This window comes from Aethalodelphis obliquidens, unplaced genomic scaffold (genome assembly GCF_003676395.1).
Source record: "Aethalodelphis obliquidens isolate GAN/ISIS:26980383/991018 unplaced genomic scaffold, ASM367639v1 scaffold65, whole genome shotgun sequence".
Taxonomy (NCBI): Eukaryota; Metazoa; Chordata; class Mammalia; order Artiodactyla; family Delphinidae; genus Aethalodelphis; species Aethalodelphis obliquidens.
Window position 1 is genome coordinate 9,077,997 of NW_020838009.1, and position 23,520 is coordinate 9,101,516.

Sequence of the window (23,520 nt, forward strand, 5' to 3'; positions counted from 1 at the left end):
CATAAACTTGTTGTTTATCCATTCTTAATGTAATAGTTTGCATCTACCAACCCTAAACTCCCAATCCATCCCTCTCCCTCCCCCTCCCCGCCTTGGCAACCACAAGTCTGTTCTCTATGTCTGTGAGTCTGTTTCTGTTTTGTACATAGGTTCATTGTGCCATATTTTAGATTGCACATATAAGTGATATCATATGGTATTTGTCTTTCTCTTTCTGACTTCATTTAGTATGATAATCTCTAGTTGCATCCTGAAATAGTTTTTTATTGCTATGACTTCAGTTTCACTAAACTTTTCTTCTGTGATGTCTAATCTGCTGTTATTCCATTCTGTGTGGTTTTCAGACAAGATTGGGTGCTTTCAGGGTGGTATGCTGTGTGGTTTTCATTTCAGACATATTCTTTTTCATCTCCAGAGGTTTGGACTGGGTCTTGGATATATTTTCTATCATCTAAGTCTCTATTTAATATGCTTAGTCTTTCCCCCTACCTTTTGTTTTTATTTCTTTTGCCACACCACACAATTTGTGGGATCTTAGTTCCCTGACCAGGGATTAAACCTGGGCCACGGCAGTGAAAGCACTGAGTCCTAACCACTGGACTGCCAGGGAATTCCTGTTTCAAGGCTTTTTTTTTTTTTTTGGCGGTACGCGGGCCTCTCACTGCCGTGACCTCTCCCGTTGCAGAGCACAGGCTCCGGACGCACAGGCTCAGCAGCCATGGCTTATGGGCCCAGCCGCTCCACAGCATGTGGGATCCTCCCGGACCGGGGCACAAACCCATGTCCCCTGCATCGGCAGGCAGACTCCCAACCACTGCGCCACCAGGGAAGCCCTCAAGGCTTTTTTAAAAGGCTTTGTTAGGCAAGTCCAGAGCAGCCTTCAGTCTAAGGTTAATTTTGCACCACAACTGAGCAATAACTTTTGAGTATGCTATCCAAAACCCATGTGTTATGAACATTTCCACTCTGGCTGGTGGAAGCAAATTATCCCTGCCGCATATGAACTTTTAGAATTGTCCTATCTGCTCCTTTTAGTTGGTTCTTTTTCCGTCCTTGGTACTTCCCTGAAATGCATGTGCTGATCATTGCTGATCATCACTCAGCTGAAGACTTGAGGAGAGACCATCTGTAGATCTTTGTGTAGTTCTCATTTCTGTACTGCCCTACAATCTTAAGTTGCCTTCACTTCCCCAAACTCCCAGTTCTTTATCCTCAAGTCGAGGAGACTTCTAGGCTCTGGCTACATTTCTGTTTTGCCCTGTGGCCTGGAAACTATCCATTCTGTAAATTGGGGCAATTGTAGGGCTCACCTTGTTTCTCCTTTCATAGTCCTATGCTACCTGGACACAGTCACATGTCCAGTGTCTGAAAACCTTTGTTTCATATACTTTGTCCAGTGTTTTAGTTATTTCAGAGGTAAATTTGGTCCCTATTCCTCCAGTTTGGCCTGAATAGCATATATTCAAGATTCATCTATGTTGTGTGTTTCAGTAGTTCATGTTTTCTATTCCTGAGTAGTTTTCCATTACTTGGAAATGTTGTAATTTATTTATTCACCTGTTGATGGACATTTGGGTTTTTGTCTTTTTTTTTCTCCCAATTTGAGGCTGTTACGAATGAAACTGCTGTACATGTGTTGTGTTTTCATTTGTCAGATTTTTAAAAGATTTAATGGATTTTTTAAAATGAAAATTATCTTATTGGTATTATGCCTGTTTAGACTATTCAGGAACTTTTGTTATCGTTGTTAATCTTTTAAGATCCTCACTGGGACTATCAGTGACTTTATTGGACCATAATAACAGTGTCTATTCTGAATACACTTCAGTTTTTCCAACACCATCAGTTTCACTTGTACCTGCTGTCCGTGTATCTGCCTCTAATGCCCTAGCTTCTGCTGCTGCTTCTATGAGTTAGAAACCAGTGGAATTGTGGTTATGAATTAATGAGTCTCTTAGTTTGAGGTCGCATGGTAAGTGGAATTTAAGACTTAGGCCAATGGCTATTTTGTAGCTCTAAGACACATTTTTGCTTCCATGGTCACTTCTGTCTTTGCTTGAGATGGCTAGAAGTCTGACTTCTATGTAAATATCCTATATGTTGAACTTCAAGTACCTCTTACAAGAACAGGAAATATAATGGTATATTTGATAACTAAAGGATAAATGCACAGTATATAATTTCCAGATTGTGGCTTGTTAAATTATAATATTTAAACTTACTATCAGCTTTATTTTGCTGAATTTTCTGTTGTAGGTTTTTCTTAAATTCTTGTTATTTATTACTTACTGTTTATTTTAAGTTGTCATGTGGATTATTCTAGTCACGGAACTTTTGGGGGAAGTCTCCACACACTACTTCCCAAAAGTGCAAAAGAAAAATAGCACACACAAATCTCCCTATACCATAGCTACCGAAAGATATTACATAGAGCTTTGACTGGTTTTAATAACATTCTTTTCTAGTTACACCTTGAACACTGAGGGATATAATGTTCCAGTCACTTCTTAGAAAAAATAATGGGGCTATTCAATTCTGTGGTTATTATTCTACTTATGTCACAATGTCTTATTAATAGTTAGCTTGATGTGGCCAAATGGTATGAGAAGGTTAGGTAGCTGCCACCTTATTTCTGCCAATACCCAAAAAAGCACTTCTTTCTGTACGTTGATTCTGTATATTCATTAGCATTCAGATATAGTGGTAAAGAAAGCAGGGGCTAGGGAGGCAATATGTTTGTCTTTTCAGTAAAGATTTTTGTCACGAAAAAGGGGAGAAAAGAAAGAGAAAAATAGGACATTTTCAAACTTGCTCAGGTAGAGTATTTGTTTTAGCAAATAGTGTGCTTCTGTCTAGGTTTTGGCTCACGTACTGACTTAGCAGTATTCAAACAGGCACCTTTTAAGGAACATTTGCCAGTTACATGTATTGAGGGACTTTTAACCTCTTTCTCTAATAAGAATGATGAGGATAATCTTGATGATTAGATGCATTTCACAACAATGATTCTATAGCAAAAAGTAGTATTACATGTCTGAAGAAAAAGAGAAGGGTAATTATAGTGACCTCCTGGCAGGGACAGAGAAAATCACGATTTTTTAAGTCTTTCATTTTTCTTTTAAAGGACAGTTATTTTAGGGACTTCCCTGGCAGCCCAGTCGTTAAGACTCTGCACTCCCAATGCAGGGGGCATGGGTCCCATCCCTGGTTGGGGAACTAAGATCCCATACACTGCATAGCATGGCCAAAAAAAAAAAAAGAACAGTTATTTTATTAGATATTGCACACCTGTTCTGACAATGCTACATCTGTGCCCTTCTGAAAATGGAAAGATTTTCCTCAACAAAACAGATTTGAACTGGCTGACATGTAGCTATTTTTAGTTTTATTTATTTCAGTGTGAATTTTTTATGTTTTGCTGGAGAAATATTAATATGGTTGATTATGGGATATTGCCTGCTTGGGGTGTTATGTGCTATATGGTATGTTACCTTTTCAAAATCTGGACAATTCTGAATTACGAAGCATTTCTGACCCCCAAGGGTGTTAAATAAGGAATCATGAAACTATAGTTTATAGTTTTTATGGAATCCCACAGCCCTTCCTTCAGTGATTCTGGATCGGGGCCCATAATCTCTTGTCCTAACCAGTAGTATAGGTGGCTTTCTTAGCATGGGAAGTTTGGAAAATAGAGCCTTTAGCTGAATTCCTGACTGCTGATCCACAGGTTGACCATAATCACTTCTTAGAAGCTAGTTTTCCTGCTTTTAGCCTCTCCCACTCTACTTCCTCAAATCTGTCTTTGGAATAAAAAGACCATTTTTTGTGTTTTAAAAAGCTACTGTCTTGAGGTGGAGTCAAGATGGCGGTGTGGGAAGACGTGGAGTTAGCATCTCCCTACAACTAGGGTGCCTGCCAGCTGCTGGTGGGGGACTCTGATGCCCAAGGAGACGGAAGGAACCCCAAAGCGAACCGGTAGGATGTAGGGGGACTGAGGGGGGAGGAGAAGTGGAGGCCAGACAGGATCAGCACCCCTTGAGGCCGGAGAGATCAGGAGTGGCAGGCGGAAGGGGCCCCCGGAAAGAGCAGGCAAGGAGTGGAGGGCGGTTGCCCCACCCACTCAGGCACAGGGAGCCTGCTAAGCTCCCAGGCAGGTCCCCTGCTCTCCAAAGCCCCCTCTAGGCCATGTGGGTCCTTGAGGGCATAGGAAGGAGACCTGGGAGATCAGGAGAGGCAAGTGGGAGGGGCCCTCCAGGAGGAGCAAGAGAGGAGCAGAGGGCGATTGCCCTACCCACTCAAGACCAGGAAGCCTGCTGGGCTCCCAGGTGAGGTCCCCCGCCCTCTGAGACTAGAGGTGGGGGCACGCCTGGGCCCCTTCTGTCCCTTGAGCCTGAGCCCCACCCCCCACAGCCCCCAGGGCCTTTTCCAGTCCTGTGGGTCCTGAGCATTGGCCCCACCTACCGCCCAAACCTCGCCCCTGCTTAGGCCCTGCCCTCCACAACCAAGGCCTCCCCCTGCCTTTTTCTTTTTCCCCTTCTCTTTTTTACTATTGTGGTATTGATGTACCTTCTGGTTGTTGATTCATCTATACTTTTATTTTTATATTCTTCCTAACTTATCTATTAGTTTCCTAGTCTAATTTTATTTTTTACTTTGTTATTGTTTTTTTGTATGTTTTTTGGTTTTTCTTTCTACGCCTCAGGCGGCTCGGGGGATCTTGGTTCACGAGCCCAGGGTCCGGCTGAAGCTCCTGCAGTGGGACTCTTGAGTCTGAACCACTGGACTAACAAGAGAACCTCAGACTCCAGGGAATATTTATCAGAGTGAGGTCTCATGGAGTTCCTCATCTCAGCACCAAGACTCAGCTCTACCCAATAGCCTACAAACCCCAGTGTTGGAAGCCTCAGGCCAAACAACCAGTAAGACAGGAACACAATCCCACTAATAAAAAAAATAATAATAATAATGTCACAGATGAAAGAGCAAGGTAAAAACCTACAAGACCAAATAAATGAAGATGAAATAGGCAGTCCACCTGAAAAAAAATTCAGAGTAATGATAGTAAAGATGATCCAGAATCTTGGAAATAGAATGGAGGCATGGACTGAGAAAATACAAGAAATGTTTAACAAAGAGCTAGACAAACTAAAGGACAAACAAACAGAGATGAACAGCACAATAACTGAAATGAAGAATACACTAGAAGGAATCAATAACAGAATAACTGAGGCAGAAGAATGAATAAGTGAGCTGGAAGACAAAGTGATGGAAATAACTGCAGAGGAGCAGAATAAAAAAAAAGAATGAAAATAATTGAAGACAATCTCAGAGACCTCTGGGACAACACTAAACGCACCAACATTCGAATTATAGGGGTCCCAGAAGAAGAAGAGAAAAAAGAAAGGGTCTGAGAAAGTATTTGAAGAGATTATCGTTGAAAACTTCCCTAACATGGGAAGAGAAATAGTCATCCAAGTCCAAGAAGCACAGAGAGTCCCATAGAGTATAAACGCTAGGAAAAACACATCAAGACACATATTAATCAAACTAACAAAAATTAAATTCAAAGAAAAAATATTAAAAGCAGCAAGGGAAAAGCAACAAATAATGTATAAGGGAAACCCCATAAGGTTAACAGCTGATTTTTCAGCAGAAACTCTGCAGGCCAGAAGGGAGTGGCAGGAGAGGGCAGACAGCAGAAGCAAAAACTACATTCCTGCAGCCTGTGGAACAAAAACCACATTCACAAAAAGATAGACAAGATGAAAAGGTAGAGGGCTATGTATCAGATGAAGGAACAAGATAAAATCCCAAATAAACAACTAAATGAAGTGGAGATAGGCAACATTCCAGAAAAAGAATTCATAATAACGATACTGAAGATAATCCAGGACCTTGGAAAAAGAATGGAGGCAAAGATGGAGAAGATGCAAGAAATGTTTAACAAAGACCTAGAAGCATTAAAGAACAAATAAACAGATGAAAATACAATAACAAATGAAAAATACATTAGAAGGAATCAATAGCAGAATAACTGAGGCAGAAGAACGGATAAGTGACCTGGAGGACAGAATGGTGGAATTCACTGGTGTGGAACAGAATGAAGAAAAAAGAATGAAAACAAATGAAGACAGCCTAAGAGACTTCTGGGACAACATTAAATGCAACAACATTCGCGTTATAGGGGTCCCAGAAGGAGAAGAGAGAGAGAAAGGACCTGTGAAAATATTTGAAGAGATTATAGTAGAAAACTTCCCTAACATAGGAAAGGAAATAGCCACCCAAGTCCAGGAAGCGCAGAGAGTCCCATACAGGATAAACCCAAGGAGAAACACACCCAGACACATAATAATCAAACTGGCAAAAATTAAAGACAAAGAAAAGTTATTGAAAGCAGCAAGGCAAAAATTACAAATAACATACAAGGGATCTCCCATAAGGTTAACAGCTGATTTCTCAGCAGAAACTCTACAAGCCAGAAGGGAGTGGCATGACATATTTAAAGTGATGAAAGGGAAGAAGCTACAACCAAGATTACTCTACCCGGCAAGGATCTCATTCAGATTCTGTGGAGAAATCAAAAGCTTTTCAGACAAGCAGAAGCTAAGAGAATTCAGCACCACCAAACCAGCTTTGCAACAAATGCTGAAGAAACTTCTCTAAGTGGAAAACACAAGAGAAGAAAAAGACCCACAAAAACAAACCCAAAACAATTAAGAAAATGGTAATAGGAACATTCATATCGACAATAACCTTGAATGCAAATGGATTAAATGCCCCAACCAAAAGACACAGACTAGCTGAATGGATACGAAAACAAGACCCACATAAATACCGTCTACAAGATACCCACTTCAGACCTGGGGACACATACAGACTGAAAGTGAAGGGATGGAAAAAGATATTCCATGCAAATGGAAATCAAAAGAAAGCTGGAGTAGCAATACTCATATCAGATAAAATAGACTTTAAATTAAAGACAGTTACAAGAGATAAGGAGGGATACTACGTAATAATCAAAGGCTCAATCTAAGAAGAAGATATAACAATCATAAATGTTTATGCACCCAACATAGGAGCACCTCAATACATAAGGCAAATGCTAACAACCATGAAAGGAGAAATCGACAGTAACACAATAATAGTAGTGGATTTTAGCACCCCAGTTACACCAATGGACAGATCATCCAAACAGAAAATTAATAAGGAAACACAAGCTTTAAATGACACAATAGACCAGATCTAATTGATATTTATAGGACATTCCACCCAAAAGTGGCAGAATACACTTTCTTTTCAAGTGCACATGGAACATTCTCCAGGATAGATCACATCTTGGGTCACAAATCAAGCCTCAGTAAATTTAAGAAAATTGAAATAATATCAAGCATCTTTTCTGACCACAACACTATGAGATTGGAAATCAATTACAGGAAAAAAACTGTAAAAAACACAATTACATAGAGGCTAAACAGTGTGCTACTAAATAGCCAAGAGATCGCTGAAGAAATCAAAGAAATTAAAAAATACATAGAAACAAATGACAACGAAAACACAATGACCCAAAACCTGTGGGACACAGCAAAAGGAGTTCTAAGAGGGAAGTTTATAGCAATACAACCTCACCTCAAGAAATAAGAAAAATCTCAAGTAAACCCTACACTTAAAATAACTAGGGAAAGAAGAACAGAGAAAACCCAAAGTCAGTAGAAGGAAAGAAATCATAAAGATCAGAGCAGAAATAAATGAAATAGAAATGAAGAAAACAATAGCAAAAACCAATAAAACTAAAAGCTTGTTCTTTGAGGAGATAAACAAAATTGATAAACCCTTAGACTCGTCTAGAAAAAAATGGAGAGGACACAAATCAATAAAATTAGAAGTGAAAAAGGAGAAATCACAGCTGACATTACAGAAATACAAAGGCTTATACGAGGCTACTACAAACAACTATATGCCAATAAAATGGACAACCACAAAGAAACGGACAAATTTTTGGAAAGGTACAACTTTCCAAGACTGAACCAGGAAGAATTAGAAAATATAAACAGACCTATCACAAGTAATGAAATTGAAACCATAATTAAAAATCTTCCAACAGACAAAAGGCCAGGATCAGATGGCTTCACAGGCAAATTCTATCAAATATTTAGAAAAGATCTAACACTGATACTTCTCAAACTCTTCCAAAAAATTGCAGAGGGAGAGACACTCCCAAATTCATTCTACGAAGCCACCATCACCCTGATACCAAAACCAGAAAAAGATATCACAAAAAAAGAAAATTATAGACCAATATCCCTGTTGAACATAGATGCAAAAATCCTGAACAAAATACTAGCAAACAGAACCTAACAGCACATTAAAAGGGTCATACACCATGTTCAAGTGGGATTTATCCCAGGGATGCAAGGATTCTTCAATATATGCAAATCAATCAATGTGATACACCACGTTAATGAACTGAAGGATAAAAACCATATGATCATCTCAATAGATGCAGAAAAAGCTTTTGACAAAATTCAACACCCATTTATGATAAAAACTCTCCAGAAAGTGGGCAAAGAGGGAACCTACCTCAACATAATAAAAGCCGTATATGACAAACCCACAGCAAGCATCATACTCAATGGTGAAAAACTGAAAGCATTTCCACTAAGATCTGGAACAATTCAAGGATGTCCACTCTCACCACTCTTATTCAACATAGTTTTGTAAGTCTTAGCCACGGCAATCAGAGAAGAAAAAGAAATAAAAGGAATACAAACTGGAAAATAAGTAAAACTGCCTCTGTTTGCTGATGACATGATACTATACATAGAAAATCCTAAAGATGCCACCAGAAAACTCCTAGAGCTAATCAGTGAATTTGGTAAGGTCGCAGGATACAAAATTAATGCACAGAAATCTCTGGCATTCTTATATACCAACAATGAAAAATCAGAGAAATTAAGGACACACTCCCATTTACCATTGCAAGAAAAAGAATAAAATACCTAGGGAATAAACCTGCCTAAGGAGGTGAAAGACTTGTACTCAGAAAACTATAAGACACTGATGAAAGAAATCAAAGATGACATAAACAGATGGAGAAATAGACCATGTTCTTGGATTGGAAGAATCAATATTGTGAAAATGACTATACTATCCAAGGCAATCTACAGATTCAGTGCAATCCCTATCAAACTACCAATGGCATTCTTCACAGAATTAGAACAAAAAATTTTACAATTCGTATGGAAATACAAAAGACCCTGAATAGCCAAAGCATTCTTGAGAAAGGAAATTGCAGGGGGAGGAATCAGGCTGCCCGACTTCAAACTATACCACAAAGCTACAGTAATCAAGGCAGTATGGTACTGGCACAAAAACAAATATAGATCAGTGGTACAAGATAGAATGCCCAGATAAACCTGTGCACATATGGGCACCTAATTTACGACAAAAGAGGCAAAAACATACAGTGGAGAAAAGATAGCCTCTTCGATAAGTGGTGCTGGGAAATCTGGACAGCTGCATGTAAAAGAATGAAATGAGAACACTCCCTAACACCATACACAAAATTAAACTCCAAATGGATTAAGGACTTAAATGTAAGACCAGGCACTATACAACTCTTAGAGGAAAACATAGGAAAAACACTCTTTGACATAAACCACAGCAAGATCTTTTTTGACCCACCTCCTAGAGTAACGGAAATAAAAACAAATAAACAAATGGGACTTAATTAAACTTATAAGCTTTTGCACAGCAAAGGAAACCATACACAAGACAAAAAAGAGAACCCTCAGAATGGGAGAAAATACTTGCAAATGAAACAACAGACAAAGGATTAATCTCAAAAATACACAAACAGCTCATGGAACACAATATCAAAAAAAACAATCCAGTTAAAGAATGGGCGGAAGACCTCAATAGACAGTTCACCAAGGAAGACATACAGATGACCAAGAGGCATATGAAAGATGCTCAGCATCACTAATTATTAGAGAAATGCAAATCAAAACTACAATGAGGTATCACCTCACACCGGCCAGAATGGCCATTATCAAAAAATCTAGAAACAATAAATGATGGAAAGGGTGTGGTGAAAAGGGAACCCTCTTGCACTGTTGGTGGGGATGTAAATTGATACAACCACTATGAAAAACAGTATGGAGTTTCCTTAAAAAACTAAAAGTAGAACTACCATATGACCCCGCAATCCCACTACTGGGCATATACCCTGAGAAAACCATAATTCAGAAGAAGATATGTACCACAGTGTTCATTGCAGCAGTGTTAACAATAGCCAGGACATGGAAGCAACATAAATGTCCATTGACAGATGAATGGATAAAGATGTTGTACATATATGCAGTGGAATATTACTCAGCCATAAAAAGTTACTGAGTCATTTGTAGTTAGGTGGATGGACCTAGAGTCTGTCATACAGAGTGAAGTAAGTCAGAAAGAGAAAAGAGATACCATATGCTAACAAATATATATGGAATCAAAAAAAAAAAAGGTAGTGATGAACCTAGTTGCAGGGCAGGAATAAAGAGGTAGACATAGAAAATGGACTGGAGGACATGGGGTGAGAGGGCAAAGCTGACGCGAAGTGAGAGTAGCATCGACATATATACACTACGGAATGTAAAGTAGTTTTCTGGTGGGAAGCAGCAGCATAGCAGAGGGAAATCGGCTTGCTGCTTTGTGGTGACCTAGAGGGGTGGGATAGGGAGGATGAGAGGGAGGCTCAAGAGGGAGGGGATGTGGAGACATGTGTATGCATATGGCTGATTTGCTTTGTTGTGCAACAGAAACTAACAGTATTGTGAAGCAATTATACTCCAATAAAGATCTATTAAAAAAACAAAAAAGCTACCGTCTTGAGATGGAATTTAGGAGACCTAAGTTTTAGTTGCTACTCTGCCTGCCAAGAGCTGTGCAGCCATGAGTGCATCGCTTAGCTTCTCTGTGCCTCAGTTTTCTCACCATAAATGGGAGTGTCAAACTAGGTTTCAAATCACACCTGTATAGTCATATTACTATATTACTCAAAGAACAGCAGGTATTTCTAAGTGTCCGCAAGAAAACGTCCATATTTTCTTTCTTCCTTTGTGCATGATGTTATGTTGATAGAATATGTCATACTTCGTTGGAAGTATGTTCTGGCCATTAGCATGGACTTAAGAAAAAAAAACCTAAACAACTTATTTTTGAATAGGTGATACTTGCATTTAGTAAGAACTTAAAAAACGTGCACATGTATATTGGAAAGAATTTTCCTTCCACCTTGAGTTCCAGTTCCTCTTTCCAAAGGCAGCCATTGTCCCCAGTTTCTTGTGTGTGCATCCAGAGATTAACTATATGTTTATAATAATATGCAACCTGAAACTTTTTTTAGAGTATGCAGGAAAAACAGGTTAATTGCAGGGGAAAAAGTAGAAAGTGGTATGAGAGCTAAAATCCTCATCGTAATAAATAGTTTATAGATGATGTTCCAAATTTATGAAAAGAGAAGCAATTAATTTTTAGAAGCATGAGGGTAAAATAGCTAAAAGAGGTGAAAAGGATTGCTGGGGGTGGCTTGCCATGGCCAGGATATGCAGGGTTTTTTTTAAAAAATATGTATCTCTTGACTCTATGTAATCTTTTGATAAAAATAAAAATTAATTTTAAAAGGAGAAAAGAAAATGTGGATAAACAAATGAAACAAAATTGCCTGGTATTGTAACCCCAGGTGTAACCAGTTTATTTTCTTCCAGTTTTGTCTATACTTTAAAAAATAAGAAAAATTGAAAGGTATCACCCACACCCCCAAGGAACAAAAAAGGTAAATACGTGAGGTGATGAATGTGTTAATTAACTTGGGGGAATTCTTTCACAAGGTATATCAAATCATCACATTGTACTATGAATATTGACTATCTTAACAATTTTGTCAGTTATACCTCAATAAAGCTAAAAAAAAAAAGAAAGTTTGAAAGAATAGTACAGCAAACACCTGTAAGCTATCACAGGTTTAACAGTTTTTAACATTTTTCCATATTTGCTTTGTATGTACTTATGTGTATGTGTGTATGTATATATATATGTATATATATATATATAATTTTTTCTGAATCCTTTGAAACAAATTGCAGATATGATAGTTCACCCTTAACTACTACTACTAGCTAATTACTGCTAAGCATGCATCTCTTACGAGTGACAGTGTCCTACATACCACATTATCATATGTAAGAAAATTAACACTAATTTCCTAGTATCATTTAAGTCATAATTTGAGTTTCCCCAATTGACCCCAAAATGTCTTTTATAGTTAGGGTTTTTTCTTATATGCATTTTGTTCTTTTGAACCAAGATCTAACCAGAGTTTATGCGTTACATTTGGTTATTACGTCTCTTTAGTCCAGTACCCCACCTTTATTTTCATGACATTGAATTTTTGAAGACTGTAACAGTTGTCTTGTAGAATGCCCATATACTCATATATATATGTGTGTGTGCATATATATATATATATATATACATATATATATGTATGTAAATAATTTTTTTTTGCCGCACCACGCGGCATGCAGGATCTTAGTCCCCTACCAGGGATCGAACCCGTGACCTGCGCCTCCTGCAGTGGAAGCATGAAGTCTTAATCACTGGACTGCCAGGGAAGTCCCAGCACATATATTTTTTAAAATAACGAAAGTGAACTTAACATTGGACATATTTTTGAAACTTCTGCTTTTTCACTTTAAAGTATTTTATGACTGTCTTTATAAGTTCACATTTTCGTTCATACATTCAGGGGTCTTCATAATCTGAGCTTAATATGCTTTTTCAGATTTCTGTCACTGCTCTCCAGCACCATCTTTTCCTCTCCTGAACTATCTGCCATGGTGTCCAGTCATCCTCTCTACTTTTATTCATTATCCAGCATTAGTCCAACACAGTTAGCTCATATGTTTCCCTCACTTGAAATACCTTTGCTTATTTAAGTCATAGAATTTTACAATTTGTTGAGCAGTGTAAATTTTGTAGGGCATAAGGCTGGCCTTCAAGTCCTAACTGTGGCCTTCAAGTCCTAACTATGTGACTGACAAGCTGTATAACTTTGATAAGTCATTTCCTTTCTGAGACTAAGTTTCCTCAGCTGTAAAATGAGGGGTCAAGTTAAATGTCATTGAATAGCCCATAATTATCAAGGGATAAGTATTGTAGAAAAGTAAGTATTAGAGTTTAGAAGCAGAGGTATGTTGCTGTTGGCTGGTATGTGTCATGTATGTGATTGAATTTAAGCTGAATGGTCGTGAAGCCCAAGTAAAATAATTTATGTGAAAAGTTCTGAAAAAACGTTATATAAATGTAATGTATTTTAACAAACAAAACAGCAGGGTTCTTTGGGTGAGTGGGTGGGGATGTTCTGGGATGCTGATGGTGTAATCATTACAGTATTTTAAAGAGTTTCTTAGAACTTCAGGTGCCCTAATAGTACTACTTAAAACTTTAAAATTGATACTACTCAGTGCTTTCCTAGGCGAGGATAATTATGGATCTGATATCTTCTCTTGTTCTTACAGCTCTATTATCAAGTCCTAAATTTTGGAATGATTGTCTCCTCGGCACTAATGATCTGGAAGGGGTTAATGGTCATAACTGGAAGTGAAAGTCCAATTGTAGTGGTGCTCAGGTAACAGTTTTTCTTTTCAAGGCATGGAATTGCATGGCATTACTTGGGAGAAAAATTGAAATGTTTAATAACTGATGTATCATTCCTTTAGACACTACTCTTTCCCAGAAGACGGCCTGGAAGAAAATTTGTTACTCTTTCTCACTTGTGAGAAATTCTAAACCTTGTTAGGCACTTTCCATTCAGATCCCAAAGGGCTCATGACTTTTCTATGAAATGTTTATGTGAGCTTTATTTTTGGCACATCTGTTAAGAAAGTATTTCGGTATACTTTATTTTCCTGAAATCCTTCTGTCTTCTTACATTCTTTACTTTGGAATATCAGGAAATTTAATTTACAAGATTTACAAGATTATATATCATCTTTACAAATTAAGAATTTTTCTACAGCATGTTTTCAGTGTCAGTATAGAAGCATCACTAATTATTTCCATGTTTCCTGCTGACCTTTAAATATCACTTCTAAATAGACTTAAGGAATTCTGAGTATATTAATGCCATCTCTTAAAGTGACAAATAGTACTGACTTTTTTTTCTCCACTGTCTTCCTTCCCTATCCTTGTACTCATACTCTTAGGGATTTAAAAACCTAATTTAGCAATTCATTTTTGGAGAATTACCACTTGGTGATTTAATTGAATCATTGTAGTTCTGTCTTATTTGGGGCTTAATTATGTAAGCTATCTCAAGTCTTTTCTGGAGATAATGGAGTATAACTATAAAATAAATTGAATCATTAACATTACCTAAAGTCTAGATAATAGTACATTATTCTTAACAAGATGAACTTGACTCTTTCATTTTCATACTAGGATATGCTTCCAGCAACAAGTGGTTGAAAGCACTGGGTGCCCAGTATCTTACTCCTCCCTTACTCATACCCATACCCTCGGTCTGAATTTATTAGTAATCAAATGCAACTGTGATTTTAGAGATACAATGAAATGTCTGGAGTTTATTACCTGGGAAAACATTTAATGTACTATTCTAGGGGTATAGAGACTTGGGTCTCTAGCTTTTTCATTGTCTAACTACAGCCTTGGGCAAGTCATTTATAGACTGAACCGTAGTTTCCTCATCTGTAAAATGAAGACTAGACCTAGATGATGTCAGAAGACTTTTCCAGTTTTAAAATTATGTGGCCCTAAGTTCCCAGTCTTGAACTCAGTGGAGAGCTTCAATTTGTGAAGTGTTCAAACACTAACAGAAGGAGAAGCCACACTAATTGGCACTGTGGGGAAAAGCTGTAGAGCGAAGGCCCAGGGAGGCTTCTTTTGAAGATTCTTCTGGAATTATTTCAGAGTGAGTTCTGTTCAGTGGAGATGTTTAAGTACAATCTAATGACCTTTAAACTGGGAATGATGGAGTGAAGAGGAGATTAGACTAAGCACCTGTGGAACATTTTGGTGGTCCTGAAAATATCAGTTGGGGCTTAAAAGGAGTGTTTGGATAAGTTATTTGGTAGCTAGGTTATTTGTATACTAAACTTTTCTGATTGCTGGTTTGGAATAAAGAAAAAAAATGAAAAGAGACAGGTCATATTAGAAGAGAATCTGGTCAAGACTGGAGGGAGTAGTCATTAGAGAAAGGTAATTTATGTGATTGGGTGTTATTTATGTGATTTCATAAAACTTCAAGGAATATAATTTTTACCTGGAACCAAATGTGCCTCAGAGGACTCAGGCCAACTGAGAATCCACTTTTAGGACTTTCGTGAAACCACTGGGGATAAAGACAAAAATACTTTCTTATTATTTATTTTATTAACTGAAGTTTCAGGGAACATTGAAAACTGATTTTTTTCCCCCTTTGTGAAGCTGAAGTCAGTTTAATTTATTTTTATTTTTATTTATTTATGGCCAAGCCGCGCAGCTTGCGGGATTTTAGTTCCCCCACCAGGGATCGAACCCGGGCCCTCTGCAGTTGAAGTGCGGAGTCCTAATTGGTGGACCGCCAGGGAATTCCCCAGTTTAATTTATATATAAATTATTTATATATAACTTCTTATAAAATTGATCATGATTGATGTATTAAATTTGAAAGTATAGTTTAATCAGATAACAGTAAGATGTTTATAAATAATTTATTTAATTTTTTAAAAGTTTCCCCTGGTTATTTCTTTAATGATCCTCTTACCACATGCTTTTATCTGTTTTTAATTGCCATCTGTATCTGAATTATTATTATTATTTTTTTTTTTGCGGTACATGGGCATCTCACTGTTGTGGCCTCTCCTGTTGCGGAGCACAGGCTCCGGAGGCACAGGCTCAGCGGCCATGGCTCACGGGCCTAGCCGCTCCGCGGCATGTGGGATCTTCCCAGACCAGGGCACGAACCCGTGTCCCCTGCATCGGCAGGCGGACTCTCAACCACTGTGCCACCAGGGAAATCCTGTATCTGAATTTTTAAATCTTTTTTTTTTTTCTAATCCAACTTTATTCCCTGAATCTACACTCTTGTTTTCATCCTACACTAACATCTCTATCTGGATGTTGACCAGGCATTTGAAACTCCACCTAATAAAAGTAAAATTCATCTCCTTTTCCCAAAAACCTGTTCTTCTTCCTCCTATTTCTGTGACTATCACAGCCATCTGCTCAGTTGCCAGTGTTAAAAACCTAGGAGTCATTCTTGATCCCCTCTTCTGTCATAGCCAGTTGGCCATCGAATTTGTTATTATCCCTCTCTCTATTCTACCCTTTTTTAGCTGTCCTCCCTGCTGTTATTCTATTTCAAGCCCTCATTTCCTGCCTGGGCTGTTGTAACAACCTTTAAAAAAATGCTTTTATAATCAGAAAAAAGTTAATATACTTTCATTATATGAAATGTTGAAATCACAGAAAAAATCTAGATGAAACTAAGTCACCCATAGTTCTGGGATATAATCACTATTACCATTTTAGTCTCTTTTTTCATGTATATTATTTCTTACATAATTGAGGTAATTCTGTATGTGTATCCTTTTCTCAATCTTTTCCCCTTATCATTCTCCAGTGTCCATGTTTTTAATAACACTTTTAATAATTACCAAGTATTCACTTGTAAGTAATAGCCTGGACAACTGGTCTCCCAATTTACCGTCTCATCTTTTTCAGTTTACTCATCAATTCAATAAATATTTGAATGTCTTCTATGTACTCTGTAGTTTCTGAAGTGATGTTTCTTAAATGCAAATATGATAATGATACTCTCTGCTAAAATTCTAGAGTATCTCAGAAGCAGTTTAGCACAGTGAGAGTGAACCTCCTTGGTTCAAATCTCACCTTTATCATTTTTTTAATTTACAACTCTAGGCCATTCTAAGCCTCAGTCTCCTTATCTATAAAGTTGGGATAATAATAGTACCTACATCATAGAGTTGTTCTGAAGATAGTTTTAAAAAAAAAGAACTCTTAAAATTGGCACTCTGCATATAATAAGTGCTCGATAAAGATGAGTCATTCACCCAGAACAACTCAGCTTTTATCTATTTCATTTATATCATTTTCAAGCAAGGTTTTATTTGAACAAAGGATGTCACTGATTTTAAAAAAGAGCCAAAATAAAAACTTGAAAATTTCATGTCTAGAATACCTTCTGTAATATTTTCACCAAACACATGTTCTATCTTTTGTCTGAACACCTTCTGAGAAAGGGAACTCATTGCCCCAAGAGGAACCTAAACAAAACTTTTAAGAATAAACGTGTACTGAAAATTCATATTTCTAGTGGTTCCCGAATTTTGCTCATATTAGAATCACTTGGGATCTTTACAGAATACTGATGCCTGCTTCTCTCATCCACAGACATTCTGATTTAAGTGGTTTGAGATATGACCTGAGCGTGGGGACTTTTAAGTTTCTCAGGTGATTCTTGTGTGCACCAAAGTTTGGGAACCACTGCCATATTCCCTTATGTATGTAGAGGGACCAGAGTCTTCAAACAGAAGTGTTTGGACTTTGTCATTTTTGCTGTATTGAATTTTTTTCCTTGTCTTCTGTTTTTTCTTACTAAATTTATTGTTAATGAAAACTGGAGCTTGAGTTTCTGAAAACAATAATGATGGGCTACTTCTTTATAGAAAGAAAAGTTTCATTAATTAGTGCAAATATCTTAGGACCTTTGAAGAACTTGGTATAAGGTAGAACAGGTGAAAGGTAAGAAGACACTCTAGAAGTTTGTCATCAGTAATTACCATGGAATTGAATTCTTTGCTTGTTTCTGAAATTCTTAGGCAAAAATCTCTGGTCTTGTCCTTGGTTTTGTTTCTTGTTTCTCTTTTTTAAATAAATAAATTGATAGCGCAAGCATTATCTCTGTCGCTGACTGTTCTTTGACTTGATGAGCTGTTTTCCTTCTTGTTGGGTTGAAACCATAAGGTCATCTTGGTCTGTATCTTTATAAATGTCAGGAAAAGATGATCCAGTTCTCATCTGAATATCTTTAGCGTTTTCAGATGAAGTGAGAATAAGGACAGTGATTATAAAGTTCACTCTTTTATATATTGTTTGTCACTTGAAGTTTTAAAACGTTAAAGAATTAGTAACATTGCCCTTTTCAAAATTTAAGCTCCTTTGAATAGTAATGGTTGAAATGGAACTAGTTATGAAGGCTATTAACTAAAGGAAACCTGTAGTATAACTAGTCTGAGGAAACCATATTTGGAGGACAATACACATTTTATGTTGATATATTTGTTAAGATATTAAGTATATTCCAAAGGTGATACTTCTAATTGTTTGTTGCATATCTAACTTTGAAAGTAAATTTAATCTCAGGCTTTCTTTTGCTATTATATTCTTCTTTCCCTCCCAGTGGCAGCATGGAACCTGCATTTCATAGAGGAGATCTTCTCTTTCTAACAAATCGAGTTGAAGATCCCATACGAGTGGGAGAAATTGTTGTTTTTAGGATAGAAGGAAGAGAGATTCCTATAGTTCACCGAGTCTTGAAGATTCATGAAAAGTATGTGCAAACTATATCTTCTCTATTTTAAAACATTTTTATGTTTTAGTGTTTGCAGCATTTAATTTTGATAGCCTAAAGATTAAGAAAGGGTGGGGAACTCCTAGGTCCTTCTTCCAGTCCATTTTTATGAATGTCTGAAGGTTTGGTGAACATTTGGAAGACTAAATGCTTATTTAGTAATTCATTTTTCCCTGAAGGCTTTTCTGGAGGGTTTTCTTGGTTCCCTTCCACTTCCCAACCAGATCAGTAACCCTGTTTGTATATAGCCCCAGAAAAAACATGACACAAAGGTTGATCCCAAATAGAATCTTCTGATATAATGGACGAGGTAGCCCTAGCCTTTCAAAAACAAATCTTTAAGGCAATCTCACAGATATTTTAAATAAGAATAAGTTTGTCAACTTTTTCAAATTCCAAAGAAAATTTCTGAAATCTAAGTTATTCTTGTAAATATAGACTCTTGTGTTTTAGAATTGAAAAGGATATATGTAAAACCTTGAGAATCCCCTGGTGTGGAGGAGGGACATAACAATGAGCAAAAAATGTCACCTCTCTGGGTCTCAGTTTCCCTGTCTGTAGTAGAAAGAGGTTCAGGAAGATGAACTATAAGATCTCTGGGTTCAATATTTTAAGATAACTTCAAATGGAGTATAATCTGTAAAAATTTTGGATCCCTCTGTTGTATACCTGAAAACTAATATAATATTGTAAATCAACTATACCTCAATAAAAAATAATAAAGTATGCAGAAAAAAAAAAGATCTCTGGGCTCTAAGCCTATGCTTCCCTGTGCAGCTACATATTCCTCACCCCCTCCATTCCAAGTCTGTAATATTTCTAGTTAAGGAAAACTTTCAGAAGGAAGGAAAGAAAGAAATGAAGGAAAAGGGAGTGTCCTGGAGGACATACAGAGGGAAGTAAAACAGTGGGAGTAATGTAGGTTCTTGAGTATGAGGAAGCCCTAAATAGATACTACCTCATGTTTACCACCCTCTCAAGTGGTTTACAGTCTCCACTTCCAGAAGAGGGAATTGACAACTGTTTTTTTGAAAAATCCCTGTAAACATTCTAGCTTAGAAGAGTTCTTTCTTCACTGATAAAATAAAGATCTTGGGCTTCCCTGGTGGTGCAGTGGTTGAGAGTCTGCCTGCCGATGCAGGGGACGTGGGTTCGTGCCCTGGTCCGGGAAGATCCCACGTGCTGTGGAGCGGCTGGGCCCGTGAGCCATGGCCACTGAGCCTGCATGTCTGGAGCCTGTGCTCCGCAATGGGAGAGGCCACAGCAGTGAGAGGCCCGCGTACTGCAAAAAAAATCAATCAATCAATCAATAAAATAAATAAAGACCTACTGCTCTTTTTTTCCCATACTTCAGTATATTGGAAGATTATAATTTTTATATTGCATTCTATTAGTGACTAGGAAGGAATAACTTAGTTTTCTTTAATTTTACTTTTATTTATTGTGAAGGTTTATTCAGTACAGGTAGTGTTTTCCACATTCTCAAAGTGTATTTGTGTTGTTTGTTCTCAGCACTACCTGTTGTGAACAAATCAAAACCAACTTTCCCCTGAATTTATCAGAAGAAAATCACGCCCTGCTTTGGGTAGAGCAGAAGTTGTCCATTTTTATGTGTGATCTTTTGACATTGAGTTATTTATTTATTTATTTTAGAATGGGTTTTTATTTATTTATTTATTTTTATTTTTGGCTGCGTTGGGTCTTCGTTGCTGCGCATGGGCTTTCTCTAGTTGCAGCGATCGGGAGCTACTCTTCGTTGTGGTGCACGTGCTTCTCGTTGCGGTGGCTTCTCTTGTTGTGGAGCACCAGCTCTAGGCGCACGGGCTTCAGTAGTTGTGGCAGGTGAGCTCAGTAGTTGTGGCTTGTGGGCTCTAGAGCGCAGGCTCAGTAGTTGTGGTGAACGGGCTTAGTTGCTCCGTGGCATGTGGAATCTTCCCAGACCAGGGCTCAAACCCGTGTCCCCTACATTGGCAGGTGGATTCTTAACCACTGTGCCACCAGGGAAGTCCCAGGTTTTTTATTTTAAAACAGTTATCTTATTTCAGGACAGGTTCACTGACAGATATATCAATTACAGATTCCTTAAATTTAACAGAATTGTGAACATTTTAAACTGTATGGTGTTTGTAATCTGACGTTATTGGTCATTTACTTTAAACATTTGAGATGCCTTCAATTAGCAGGCCTGTTTAAATAACAGATCCTATTAATCTTCTGAAGTTTCAAATTTCCTTTTTTGGGGTGGGGGAAAGACTAAAATACCTGGTTGTAATAATCATTTGATTTAATAGTATTAACATTGTTCTTAACTATGGGACCAAATGACAACCAAAATGGATTAAGTTTTTTTTTTTTTTTTGCGGTATGCGGGCGTCTCACTGTTGTGGCCTCTCCCATTGCGGAGCACAGGCTCCAGATGCGCAGGCTCAGCGGCCATGGCTCACGGGCCCAGCCGCTCCGCGGCATGTGGGATCTTCCCGGACCGGGGCACGAACCCGTGTCCCCTGCATCGGCAGGCAGACTGTCAACTGCTGCACCACCAGGGAAGCCCTGGATTAAGTTTTTGTAGTAAATGTGTCCTGAACGTTTTCAAGCTGGTTTTTGCACTGTTAACACGTTTCTGTCATCTGAACCTTGTTTTAAGAAATGAAATCCTGAGCTTTAAGAATAGAGGTAGGAAAAAAAAAAAGAATAGAGGTAGGAATTGTTCAGCTAACCTCTCTCTTGTCTCATTCCTCCTTCTCCATCTACTTTTTTTTAATATAAATTTGTTTATTTATTTATTTTTGGCTGTGTTGGATCTTCATTTCTGTGTGAGGGCTTTCTCTAGTTGCAGCGAGCGGGGGCCACTCTTCATCGCGGTGCGCGGGCCTCTCACTATCGTGGCCTCTCTTGTTGTGGAGCACAAGCTCCAGACACGCAGGCTCAGTAGTTGTGGCTCATGGGCCTAGTTGCTCTGTGGCATGTGGGATCTTCCCAGACCAGGGCTCAAACCTGTGTCCCCTGCATTGGCAGGCAAATTCTCAACCACTGTGCCACCAGGGAAGCCCTACTCTTTTTTCTAATAAATTTTACTTATTTATTTAATTTTTTTTTTTTTGGAACCTGGACAGGGACTTGAACCCTGGGCCCTCAGATTAAAAGTTCCATCTGCTTCTTATGTAAATTTGGAAATATAACATAAAACTTTTTTTTCATGTATTGAATCTCCATCTTATGAACATTCTTATTACATTATTATTCTTAACACATGATGCTGTGTGAAATTGGAAAATACAAAATTGCCTGTAATCCTAGCATCCAGAGACAAAATGTTAAGTTGGGGGTCATTTTCTTTTTGTCTTATAAACATACGTTTTCCTCCCTGTGCAACACTGGGATCTGCTCAATAACTACCTTTTTTTTTTTTTTAACATCTTTATTGGAGTATAATTGCTTTACAATGTTGTGTTAGTTTTTGCTGTATAACAAAGTGAATCACCTATATGTATACATATATCCCCATATCCCCTCCCTGTTGCACCTCCCTCCTACCCTCCCTATCCCATCCCTATAGGTGGTCACAAACCACTGAGCTGATCTCCCTGTGCTATGCAGCTGCTTCCCCCTAGCTATCTGTTTTACATTTGGTAGTGTATATATGTCAGTGCTACTCTCTCACTTCATCCCAGCTTACCCTTCCCCGTCCCCGTGTCCTCAAGTCCATTCTCTATGTCTGCATCTTTATTCCTGTCTTGCCCCTAGCTTCATCAGAACCATTTTATTTTTTATTTTTTGGTTCCATATATATGTGTTAGCGTACGGTATTTGTTTTTCTTTCTGACTTACTTCACTCTGTATGACAGACCCTAGGTCCATCTACCTCACTACAAATAACTCAATTTCGTTTCTTTTTATGGCTGAATAATATTCTGTTGTATATATGTGCCACATCTTCTTTATCCATTAATCTGTCGATGGACACTTAGGTTGCTTCCATGTCCTGGCTATTGTAAATAATGCTGCAATGAACATGTGGTCCATGCTTCTTTTTGAATTACGGTTTTCTCAGGGTATATGCCCAGTAGTGGGATTGCTGGGTCATATGGTAGTTCTATTTTTAGTTTTTTAAGGAACCTCCGTACTATTCTCCATAGTGGCTGAATCAATATACATTCCCACCAACAGTGCAAGAGGGTTCCCTTTTCTCCACACCCTCTCCAGTATTTATTGTTTGTAGATTTTTTGATGATGGCCATTCTGACCCGGTGTGAGGTGATACCTCATTGTAGTTTTGATTTGCATTTCTCTAATGATTAGTGATGTTGAACATCCTTTCATGTGTTTGTCGGCAGTCTGTATATCTTCTTTGGAGAAATGTCTCTTTAGGTCTTCTGCCCATTTTTGGATTGGGCTGTTTGTTTTTTTGGTATTGAGCTGCATGAGCTGCTTGTATATTTTGGAGATTACTTCTTTGTCATTTGCTTCGTTTGCAAATATTTTCTCCCATTCTTAGGGTTGTCTTTTCGTCTTGTTTATGGTTTCCTTTGCTGTGCAAAAGCTTTTAAGTTTCATTAGGTCCCATTTGTTTATTTTTGTTTTTATTTCCCTTACTTTAGGAGGTGAGTCAAAAAAGATCTTGCTGTGATTTATGTCATAGCGTGTTCTGCGTATGTTTTCCCGTAAGAGTTTTATTTATGGGACTCTGCACTTCCTGGACTTGATTTACTGTTTCCTCTCCCATGTTAGGGAAGTTTTCAACTATAATCTCTTCAAATATTTTCTCAGACCCTTTTTTTTCTCTTCTTCTTCTGGGACCCCCTATAATTCCAATGTTGGTGCAACTAATGTTGTCCCAGAGGTCTCTGAGACTGTCCTCAGTTCTTTTCATTCTTTTTTCTTTA

General features: G+C 37.9%; 1 protein-coding gene across 3 annotated transcripts in view; it reads left to right on the top strand.

The window, feature by feature from the left end:
* The window catches only part of SEC11A (SEC11 homolog A, signal peptidase complex subunit), a 51,435-nt gene that overhangs the window by 15,284 nt on the left and 12,631 nt on the right, over window positions 1-23,520 (top strand). For 2 of the 3 annotated variants that reach the window (XM_027089082.1, XM_027089084.1), the window contains exons 2-3: window positions 13,563-13,672; window positions 18,467-18,616. In XM_027089082.1, the coding sequence (XP_026944883.1) occupies window positions 13,563-13,672; window positions 18,467-18,616 (260 nt within the window). The remainder of the gene's footprint in view (window positions 1-13,562; window positions 13,673-18,466; window positions 18,617-23,520) is intronic. The other variant, XM_027089085.1, reaches the window with a different exon arrangement.